The sequence below is a fragment of the Protopterus annectens genome, chromosome 6.part0, assembly GCF_019279795.1.
Source record: "Protopterus annectens isolate FY-2018-M chromosome 6.part0, PAN1.0, whole genome shotgun sequence".
Classification (NCBI taxonomy): domain Eukaryota; kingdom Metazoa; phylum Chordata; order Ceratodontiformes; family Protopteridae; genus Protopterus; species Protopterus annectens.
Window position 1 is genome coordinate 1,188,768,622 of NC_056737.1, and position 12,500 is coordinate 1,188,781,121.

At 39.7% G+C, this 12,500-nt stretch overlaps 1 protein-coding gene across 1 annotated transcript in view; it reads right to left on the minus strand.

Moving 5' to 3' along the window:
• Window positions 1-12,500, minus strand: part of LOC122803964 (arachidonate 12-lipoxygenase, 12R-type-like) — a 399,535-nt gene that overhangs the window by 57,285 nt on the left and 329,750 nt on the right. The window contains exon 8 of the mRNA XM_044073642.1: window positions 6,182-6,304. Within this exon, the coding sequence (XP_043929577.1) occupies window positions 6,182-6,304 (123 nt within the window). The remainder of the gene's footprint in view (window positions 1-6,181; window positions 6,305-12,500) is intronic.

Below are 12,500 nucleotides of genomic sequence, written 5' to 3' on the forward strand. Positions count from 1 at the left end.
ATATGGCTCTAGGTGATTCGGTCATGTTGACTAATGTCACCAAAAATGGGCATGGGTAGTTAGCAGTGATAAGTGGGTTGAGGACCCAGCCTACTCTGATCCATGCCAGGGACCCTTGCTAATGGTAGGAGGGGTATATGTGCCCCTATTGACCAGTGTGTGCCCACCATAAAGCCCAGCATCCCTGGGTCAATAAGCTACTGGCTGGCCGGTGTCTAGTTACCCAGCCTAGGTTACCTGTGATAGCTCTGTTGAGTGAAAGCTGGACGTAAAACCAATCAACCTGCCAAACATGAACGAGAATTGCTCCACTTAATGTAGGTTCACTAACAGAACGCAGCTTGGAAGTGGATGACATGATGATATGGAGGCGACTCGATATCCTATGTATCCAAGAGACAAGATGGAAGGGCATTGAAGCAAAGCAACTTGGCTTAGGATTCAGAGTCTACTACTCAGGTGGAGGGCAGACTAGAAATGGTGTAGGAATTGTGGTGAGAGAGGCTTCAGAAGGCAGTAAGGGATATCAACAGAATTAGTGACAAACTCATGGCAATCAGACTCCAGTGTAATGATTGGGCAGTATTCATAATCAAAGCCTATGCCCCACAGCAGGGTTGTGATAGTGAGGAAAAGAGTGCATTCAGACAGCAGTTGCAGGACCTACTAGATAAAAGTAGGATAACATGAACTGGTATTGATAATGGATGACTTGAATGCACATATCGTGGCAGACAGAACAGGATATGAAAACTGCCTGGGTCCACATGAGTGGGACAACAGGAATAAAGAAGGAGAAGTCATTCTAGACTTCTGTCTGGCAAATGGCTTGATAGTAGCCAACACATGGTTCAGAAAGAGAGACAGTCACAAGATCACATACAAGAGTAGCAAACATGCAACTCAGGTAGACTTCCTCCTAGTAAGGAAAAGGCACTGGGGTAGAATCCATGATTGCAAAGTCATCCCCAGTGAAACAGTCAGTTCACAGCATAAACCAGTAGTTGCCACAATCAGCTGCAAGCAGTGGTCAGAGAAGGCTCTAAGGTCAACAGAGACCAGGCTGAAGACCTGGAAGTTGACTGGAGAGAAAGTACAGCAGTTCAAGGAATTACTCAGGGCTCCAGCTCCCCAAGAAGAGGAGGAAATAGGTGGAGATGAAGAAGAGTGGCAGCGCCTAAAAACAGCATGTGTTAGGACTACAGAAAAGATACGTGGCCGAGCCAGATATGGAAATAAGGTACATAAGGAAAGCTGTTGGTGGAATGCAGAAGTCCAGGAAGTCAAAAGAAAAAAAGGAGTGCAGGAAGAAGTGGGAGACCGAAAAGACTGACCAGGCTATGAAGGACTACTGGATGTCTAACAAAGAAGCTAAGAAAGAAGTTGCAATAGCAAAGAATAAGGCATCATAGGCACCGTACCAGCTTCTGGAAAGTGACTCAGTAAGGGTCACAAAGAAACTATATCAGGTTTTAAGACAAAGACAGAAAGAAAAGAAGATAGTGAGACACCCTTCATAAGGGATGCCAGCAACAACCTGCTCACCAGCCCAGAGGACATCAAAGGCAGATGGAAGGCGTACTTCCATCAGCTTCTGAATGAAGAAAACCTCACTGAAGCTGTACTGCCTCAGACATAGCCTACAATGAGAGAATAAGAGGAAATACCCTAGAAGAAGTAAGAAAAGTATTATGGAAGATGAAGTCAGGGAAAGCAGCAGGCTCAGATGAAGTCACAGCAGATATGATAAAAATGCTGGGTGAGATAGGGGAGAAATGGCTCCTGAGGGTACTAATAGCAGTGTGGGGAGAAAGGCATATCCCAGATGACTGAAGAGTAAGCATACTTGTGTCAGTGTACAAGAGCAAAGGAGACATCCACAACTGTGGGCAGTACAGAGGCATCAAACACCTATCACATTGCATGAAAGTTCGGGAGAGGGTGATTGATAAACGGATACACAGAGTAGTAGAATGTAAGACGGGAGATGAGAAGTTTGGATTCAGATCAGGATGCAGCACAATTGAACAAATGTTTGCAGTGACACAGATACTTGAGAAGAAGCGAGAGATGAAGAGAGAGTCCAACTGGGCTTTCCTAGACTTGCAGAAAGCATATGACAAGGTCCCAAGAAAGCTGATCTGGGCAGTACTGCAGTGGTTTGAAGTCCCAGAAACATTGGTAGAATTAGTGCAGGCTATGTACAAGGACCCAATGACTCAAGTACGAACAATGTTCGGCCTCACAGAGTGGTTCCCAGTGGGAGTGGGTGTACATCAGGGTTCAGCTCTGAGCCCACTGCTGTTCATACTGGTGATGGACTACGTTAGCAAACAGGTTGGAGGTGATGGATCAACAAAGCTGCTGTATGCAGATGATGTGGCAGTACAGACAGACTCTGAGCTAGAACTTCAGCAAAGGATAGGAGAATAGAATGCAAATCTGGAGGCACATGTGATGAAATTAAGCACACATAAGACTGTGGTAATGGCAGCAAATTGGGGAAATCAGAAGAAGCTGACAGTAGAGACAGAAGGGAAGATAGTGGAACAGGTAATCAGGTTCAGGTATCTGGGAGTAGTTAAGGAGAAGGGTCGTCTGAATGAAAAGGTCAAAGCAAGAATCAGAGGGGCTGCAGCCAACTGGCATAGAGTAGCAGGTGTAGTCTATGACAGAAGAATGCCAAAGAAGATGAAAAGTAAGGTGTACAAGACAGTGGTGCAACCAGTACTACTGTATGGTACAGTAACCTGGGAAGTAAAGGCAGAACAGCTGAGGAAGCTAGAGGTGATGGAAATGAAGTGCCTGAGATGGGTGGTAGGATGCTCACTGCGGGACAGGTGAAGAAATGAGGACATAAGAGCAGAAGCCAAACTAGGTCCGATTGTAGAAAAGATCAAAGAGAACAGACTACGGTGGTTTGGGCACATGTGTAGAAAAGCAGAAGGCAATCTGGCGAGGGAGATTTGGGACAGACAGGAAGAAGGTAAGAGGAAGCGAGGATGTCCAGCAAAGAGGTGGATGAACTGTGTGAAAGAAGATCTGTGACAGTCAGGCATGAATGTTGAAGAAGGCAGGAGTGTGGCACTGAATTGAGAGAGGTGGTGACAGTTAACACGATACCCCAACCCCATGTAGAAAAAAATGGGAAAAAGGGGGCTGATGATGATGATGATGATGATGATGATGATGATGATGACATACATGCACAAGTACACTCACATACACACACATGTGCACCTTTATGGTCAATATGTTACATGTATACACTTTTTACTTCTGCTACAACCTGTAACCACCATAACAGCTACCACCTGCACTAACACATGAAGTGACAACAATATTGCTCAGCGGGAGCTCACAACATGTCAGACATCTGTACTTTGGTGACATCTTCTACTAACTGTGAAGCCCAAATAAAATGTAAATGAGAATTAGTGTGCATATACAGGTAATGAATAAAATAATAATCGGTAACTTTCTCAGATGCATTGCTCATTCCTGCTTACTAGGCTAGCAGCAATAACATGCACTGCATACAGAGGTACTCTCCATATGTCATGGTGCAGTTTTCCTCTCAAATGGAAACTTGTAAGAACACCTGGGCAACACATGATGTATAGATCAGACTGCTTTGCTGCTCTGTACCCCTTTTTACCCATTGGCATTTTGTGAGATAGTTCTTCAGAGAGAACATAGTGCTGCCTTATAGGGTCTATATCATTTGTTAGAATGCACAAGTGTCTTAACACTGAAACATCAAACTGGGAAGTTCGAAGTGTAAAAATAGTGAAGCCGCAGAACATCAAATTCTTTCTCAGAGAAAGATTTTGATGGGCCATTTTCGAGGCTTTGCTATTTTCTCTACTGTGGTGTGATCTCGGAGTTGGTATATTTAAGTAGGGGGGTGTGGGGGGCAAAGCCCCCCACATTAGCAATAGTATGTAGTGTTCGTGTGTTTCTACGTTTTGTACCGGAACAACTATTTTTTTCCCTGAGAAAAAAATTGCTGTTCTGAGTGTTCGATGTTGTTAGATTTCGAACTTCTGGTTTCGATATTTACATAGTCGAACTTATGACAGTTCAACTATGTGATATAGACCCACCTTATATTACATTTTAAGCACACATCACACCTCCACAGCAGCTTGTGTGCTCTTACACAGCAGCCATAGCTCATCACATGAATAGCTCAAAAAATAATGTGATAAAGTGTTAAGGAGTGCTGAACTGTGCTATTTGTTTCACTTGTGTGTGTCAATTCTTGTGTGCTCGGTGACACTCAGCAAATGAGCCACAAAAATCAACTTAAAACTAGCCATAATATTAGGCACTTGTGCTGTACTTAAAACTTTTTGATCTCCACTGTCTTTACTCATATATATATATATATATATATATATATATATATATATATATATAATCTGGGTGCAAATCTCTGTAATGTTGTATACCAAGCAAAATGAGTAACCCCCTCCCGAAGTACCTACCTTCCTATTTGCATTGTTGCATGCCCCTGGAAAGAGGTAATCCCACACCTCTGACCAGTCCCTGACTAACTCCTGTCCTCTTTTCAGTGCTTTGTGCCTCTAAAATGAGTACCTCCCCAAGTGCTATTTGGTACTATATGTAATACAGGTGCACAGCCTGCAGGATGGTGCATACTAAAGTATAACCCACACCCATTAAGTTTCCATAACCCTACACATGGCATAAGCACATGCCCTGCAATGCTGCGCAGCTGTTTAAAACATAAGCCCACCTGTCCAAACACCTAAAGTACTGCTATTGATTACACAGTCCACAGTTTTGACTTGCTGTGCCCCCAACTTTTTTTATTACCTCACATCTTTGAGGAAGCGTCTTGCCATGTGCTTATTGTCTGCAGCTCTAAACATTCAGGTGGAGGCTTTTAGCTGCTATAAACACTTGTGTCTTGGAACACTGTAATCAGTCCATGGCACTTTTATTTTATTGCAGTTATTGACATATACAGCAAAGTTTAATTGTAGTCTAATTGCTTTTTATCCTGTACATTATATTATTACTGTACTGCAAGGCTGACTAATTATTCAATTACAAATCCTGCACTGTCAATGTTTTTTACTTGCAAATGATATAAATTGTAAATGTTTCTTCTACTTGTTATTCTCTGTTACTGTGGAGATATTCTCCCCGGGCCTCTGCTGAAAAAGGGCACAAGCTCAGACGGACATACCCAGTCAACAAATGTCAAATAAATAAATAAATAAATGAAAAGCATCTGAAAGTTTAATACAGAGCATTAAGAATATGAGCTTCTAATAAGCTTCACTCGGTGGTCCTGAATTTGATTCCTGTCAGTGTCCACTTGCCTAGGTGTGAATTAGAGGAAGTCACTTAACCAAAACATGTTGAGGTGTCATCTGTAAAGAGAGGCAGTTGTGCTTCTGTTAAAGGAGAACACTGGACCCCCAGAGAGTTTCCTGTACCCTTTAAAAATGAAGCAGCAGTAGTGTGACTTCACAGCTGCCACATGATTTTCACAGTTGCCAGAGTGGTATCATGGTTTCCAGTTAGTTAAAAGTTTGTGTACCTCAGGTGCTTGTAATGTCTGCTTTTTTATTAACTCTTTTTATAAGGAGGGGGGTTTGGTGCCTCCCTGGACTCCCACTATCCACCTTTTAAAAAGTAGGTCATGTAAATAAGGGAGAGGGGATGAAGGGGTGGCAGCCCCCTTACAAGTGAAATCAGTGATCACTCAGTCTATTATATGTCGATGTCTATCTATTTAGTTATGTGCTTAGCAATCTCACTATCTAACTAATGTAAGTAAAGTAACGTGGAACAAGGAAAATGTATGTATCACATTGTCAAACCTGCCTGTCTGTCTGTTTGTGTATCTGCCTATCTGTCTATCTGGTAACAGTAGGCCTCTAACGATCTTAACAAAAAAGCTAAAAAGGCTTTTACAAGTAGTAGTAAACTTGTGTAACTGCACATTATCTTGGGGGAAACACACAGGTGGTTACCAAACAACAAACCATTCTTTCTATTGCTGTAACTACATCACTGCCATTTTGGAACAAAATGCATGCTAGAAATGCTAGTCTCAATTTTTGCAATTGTGTCTCACAAAGTATACTGCTTAACAAAAAAATTGAAGTGAACCAAAACACTTAGCATTTTAATGAAAACTTACATGTAGGTACCAACAGTTCCTAATCCCACTAATTTCTTCACATGAAACTGCACTGTTTTAGGTAACCAAATGAAAGATGTGAACTGTACAGATTTTGGTGCTCCATCCAGATAGTCCATATATCTGCAAAAAGTAGAAAATATAACTTACTTATATACATATTTTAAGATAAACCTTGAGCTTGACATGTTTGAATATTTCATATTTTAGCAAATATCAGAATCATACAATAAACTTGTGCTGAAGGTTATTGGGATACTGAGGAAGCAATCGTGAAAATAAAGTGTAATTTTGCTGCTTCTCAAGAAGGGCAAAGCAGATCAGTCAGAGAGTAAAGTTATTGTCACACAGCTTTGATACGAAGGATGCTATAGTGCCTCTTTCGTTAGCATGTATGGGAAGTTCGCTCTATAGATGGAGTAGGTTTTGCAGTGCATTCTATGTGTTGGTGGAAAAAGTCTGTGCTTCTGCTATTAGTGGAGTTATTTGACTTGAGAAGATGCAGCAGATCAAAGATGATGGAGTCTCTAATGGGACAAACTACAAGGCATGACTCACTCCACAACAACATGTAAGAAATTGAGTAGAGGGAAAGCACTTTAAGCCTTTCATAGTATCTCTGGGATTTTAGGCCAACAATCTTCTTGGTTAGGAATGTTTGGAATGCATGCAGTTGCTTGATATTTCTAGAAAGTTATACCCCAAAGGAGGCATTGTACTCAATAATTGGTCTGACTAGAGCTGAACACAGAAGGATGTTAACGGCTTTTCTTTTGCTCTAGATAATGTGCTTTTATATAGTAGCTGACCTAAATAGAAGGATTTTCCAACTACTGTTACTGTGTTGTAGTCAAAGGAAAGGGACTTCTCAATCCACGATCAAGATCCCTGAGTACATTATAATTTTTCAGTGGGATGCTGGATATATTGCATGTTAAGCACCATTTTTTATGAGGGTTAGATCTTGCTGTAATGTAAGGTTAATCAAATGAGATCTGACAATAATGTCCAGTCTGTAGTTATCTGCAATGTTATTTAACAAAAGATCCCATTTCCTGGTCTGGACATTGGAGAAGTAGATGCCAAAAAGGAGGGGTCCTAATACTGAGCCGTGATGCAGCCTTCCTGAGTGAAATGCTAATTACCGATACTTAAACTGACTTTGTTATGTGGTTTCACTGAACTTCTGCAGGAAATTGTGTCAGAAGCATAAAATATCTTATGCACATACAGGGTTTTCTGTGGCAAAGGGGTCCTTGTGAGAGAAAGAAGGTTGGGAGAAGTAATTTTCTGCTGCTGAAACTTTTCTGTAAAGTTAAAAACATCGGTGTACTAAAACTGTAGCAGTTATGTTCACTTAAATGGAAAAAATAACTAACTTTAGTGACCTCTGTCAATGTTTTAGTGAGCCATAAATTGCAGTACAGCTTTTCAAAAAGCTTTATAAGAAAGATATGCAGCCACTGACCAGCACCTGTTTAACCTCCAAAAGAAGACGTCAACCATATAAATCCAACAATCTCCCTGTGAAGTCTCCATTCTGGGCCAGTAGTCAAGGAGCCGGAATCCTCACCACTGACACTGGACAGGGACGTTCTCTTGGAATACAAATGGATACACTCAGTATTTACAGATGCAGACCTCTCTGCATCAGCACAATTTCCCTTAGGAGCACATAGGGAACACACTCAAGTCCAGGGTCTCGGTTGATCTCTCTGTCTCTCCCGAGGTCCTCAGTAAGGCTCTCCACTGGCACAGCTGCAGAGTTAGGTTCTCAGCCGAGTGTCTAAGCCAAGTTCTCCAGCACCCTCTCTGTGAAACTAGTGCTTCATGTCCCTGCTCCAAGTAGCTGACACACCCTCTGAGATTTAATTTTCACACATACACTCTTGGGAAGGCTGGCACAGATTACCTGCTCTACCCACTTTGCTCAGACTATAATGGAGATTCACTGTCATCAGTCAGTTACTATAAGGCTCTTAAAAGGGCATCCAATTATACTGAGTGAAATTAATATTAATACAAATGGTAATGTTGACCAAACAGCCAGGCTTTCACGAGTGACCACAGTTATCACCAAATAAATATATGCAAATAGTCTCAAAGCTTAAATATTTTCTAGAAGGACCAGCCACAATGAAAAGTTTAAATATATTTAATAATAAATAATAAAAGAACAAGAAAATACTAACTATCTATTTATAGTAAACACCAAAGTTTAAGTCACAGGAAATATTAAAATAACACAGGTGGACAGGTTCACACAGTTACATAAAAACAATACTTAATTTCACTATATTTTCATGAGTAATCTAAAGAATAGTATTCCCTGGTCCACTTATTAGAGCAAAGCAAGATGAAGTAGGTGAGTGGTCTTCCTTCTTTGTCAGGTTCCAAGAAACAGACTGCCCAGTCTGACTGAGAGACTTTCCAGTATAATATCTAAATAATATTTCTGGGATAGCTTACAAAATGACATCACATCTGGTCACCTGACTCTGTTTCCCACACTATTACTAGTCAACACTAGAAGCTGCCAGGATTTTAGTACCTATATGTTACCATAAACACAGAGAGAGCTTTGCTCAGATCTGCTGCAACTCCTGGAAGTCATAAAACAATTTCAGACCTCTGCCCGTCCTACAGAGCTACTAAGTCAGGCTTTTCACAGACATTTTGTCTCTGGCTGCAATCAGAACTGTAAGATATAATCTTTATGGCCTAATTTAATTTCAACTATTTTTCAAAGTTTGCTGCAGCTGGATTGTGATTAACCCCTCTTTCAGTATCATCTGCTAAAACATATACATTTAATTCAGTTACAATAATACATGTGTATTTCTTTTCTTTCCAGCAGGGCACCCTGTTGATACATTTTTAACACAAGCAACTTTACAAATACATTTTCAGCACAATCATCTGTACAAATCAGTTTGATATTCAAATAACATACAATTCTTTACTAAATTCCAGTTAGCTGTGCTGGTATATGGTACACATCCAATGCCCCATTTCTCCTGGCATAGCTGGCAGTACCTCCTATTGTCACACTCACTAGGAACATCAAAACAATCAGCACATCTCCTAAAAAATATTGGAATGAAGGAAGAGATGGAAGCTTACTCTGTAGCATTTTAAAAATACATCTTGACAGAACTAGCCCAAATTTGAGTGGGCAGAGGTACTCTCCTTACAATTTTACCATGAACTCAATGAAGGCATACATGGACTTTGAGAGTGATACATACATACATTGTTTATAGACTCCAGATCTCCATTTATTACAGTGGTGCCAATGCAGCTGATAGAAAAACTGGCAAATTTAGGAATCAATAAACATCTCTGTAACTGGATCCTGGACTTCCTGACTAAGAGACCGCAGATACTGTGTTCAGGTAAGAACACATCAAAGTGCATCACAATTAACACTGGGGTTCCACAGGGAGATCTTCTCAGCCCACTGTTATTCACCATCCTGACCCAAAACTGCTATGCTAAGCACAAGTCCAACCATAGCATTGAGTTTGCTGATGACACTACAGTCGTGGGGCTCATCACAAAGGAGGATGAAAGGGTGTACAGAGAGGAGGTGGCATCTCTGATCAGTTGGTGCGAGGGGAACAACCTTGGTCTGACTGTAAGCAAGACCAAAGAGATTATCATTGAATTTAGGAAAAGAAGAACAAATCACCCAGTGCTCAGGATCAATGGTGACAGTGCAGAGGGGGTCAAGAGTACAAAATTCCTGGGTGTACACATATCAGAGGATCTGTCGTGGGTGGGAAACACCAGCCAACTCGTCAAGAAAGCACAACAATGCCTCCACTTTTTAAGAAGGCTGAAAAAAGCTAAGCTTCCTCCTCATATTCCCTCCGCCTTCTATAGAGGTGCAAGAGGAGCATCCTCACCTGCAACTTTACAGTGTGGTTTGGAAGCTGCACAATTACAGAAAGGAAGGTGCTACAAAGAGTGGTGAGGGCTGCAGAGAAGGTAACAGGTTCCAGTCTTCCATCGATACAACATCTTTATTCTGCAAGAAGCATCTGAAAGGCCACCAAAATAATACAGGACAACACGCATCCTGTGCATGGACTTTTTAAGCATCTGGCATCAGGCAGGAGATATTGCAGCATCCGCTGCAAGACTACAAGATTCAGTAAGAGTTTCTACTCTACAGTGATTAGATTTCTGAACTCGGGAACTAGTTCCAGGGGTCTAGACACAAGTCAATTTTACTTTATTTGTGCAGTATATACTTACATATATTCAAAGTAAGTGCAATATTTATTTATTAAATCCATAGTCAGTATTATTTAACTAATCTCAGTGCAATATTAGAGAAATAACTTGGGCATTTCAATCCGTACTGTGTCTAGTATTACTTTAAATAGGGTAGTTTATTTAACTCAGGGGAGGCTATTCTTTGCATTATATGTGTTGGTAAATGTAGCTACTCTTTCGTGCATATATTGGGAGTAGTGTTGTGTTTGTTATGTTTATTCCTCTACTTGTATGTGTTGTTTCACTTTCCTTTGTAATCTCAAGAATTGAGCTGATGCACAACATTTTGTTTAGGCTACATGTGAGTAGCTCTGACAATAACGTTTACTTTGACTTTAACTACATACATACATACATACATACATAGATATATACATACATACATACATACATACATACATACATAGATATATACATACATACATACATAGATATATACATACTTACATACATGCATAGATATATACATACTTATTACATACATGCATACATAGAGAAATACATACATACATAGATACATACATAGAAACATACATACACAGATACATACATACTTACATACATACATAGGTAGATACATACATAGATACATACATACTTACATACATACATACATAAATACATGCATACATACATAGATACATACATAGATACATATACATAGATACATGCATACATAGATACATACATACAAATATTTCAAGAATGCAAATTAATGCCCTTCTAGCTTGCCAATATACCAAAACACTTGCCTCTATAATAAGTGTCCAGGTTGTTCTTAAAAATATCTAAACTAATACTTGCTTTAATGTAATTTCGTAGTCTGTTCCATGCATCAGCTACTCTGTCAGAGAACCAATTAGTACACTTCTCATTTCTATAGAATCTTCTACATAGGTTATCTGATGATTCTCTAGCACTTTTTGTTAGACCCAAACATTCCCAGAAATAGTTCTCTAAAGGCCCTATACACCTGAATAAGATCTCCCCTTAGATAACTATAAGAGACACTGTACACGTTCAGATATTTTAGTCTTTCATAATAACTTAAATTTTCACATCCACGGATGTCCTTGGTATATCTCCACTGTACTCTTTCCAGTTCTCATGCTTGTTTTCTTATAAGGTTTCCAAATTGTTATTCCATACTCAAATTTGGGTCTAATGTAACTAACAAATAATGACTTCATCATTTCTGATTTCCTGGACTTCATAAATCTTTTTATACAACCTATAGTTCTATAACTATCATTAACCAATTGGTTGATATGATTAGAAAAACCCAGAGTTGGATCTACCCATATACCCTGGTCCTTAACTGAGTTTACAGTTTCAATCACTTGTGCTGTATTAAATATTCACCTTTCAATTTATGTCTCCCAAATCATATGCACTTAATTTTTGATGTATTTATCAGCATATTATTCTCCTGTGCCCAAATGGTCAATTTAGTTACATTCTGTTGCAGACATGCCTTATCTGTTACACATGTAATCATTTTCAACATTTTTAAGTTATCCGCATATAGACTGTAGAATACCTCAGATAAAGTTAGGTCTGAAAGATAAAACCTAAACAAGTAAGGACATGGGACTGCACCCAGTGGGACACCCTGACTGCAACCAAGAATTTCACTTGTCCAGTTGCTGTATGATACTTGCCATGTCCTATTTGTAAGCCATGTAGCTAGCCATCTTATTAAGAGTACACCGATACCTAGCTGTTCTAATCTATTGATCAGTGTTTTGTGTATGACCCTGTCAAATGCTGAAGTTAAATCTATATAATTTACATCACAGCACATTTTTTGCATTCATAGCTGTTATATTGTTACAGAATATCATGCTACAGACAGTAATAGATCTATTTTCAACATACACATGCTGATATATTATTTATAGTTCCAACCATTCTAATTCTGACAATAACTTATCCAATATTACCTTTTCCATTATTTTTCCACAACATGAAAGTGGACGTAAGGGTCTATATGACTCTGGGTTTGTCCTACTCCCATTTCCCTTAAAGAGAGGTTTAA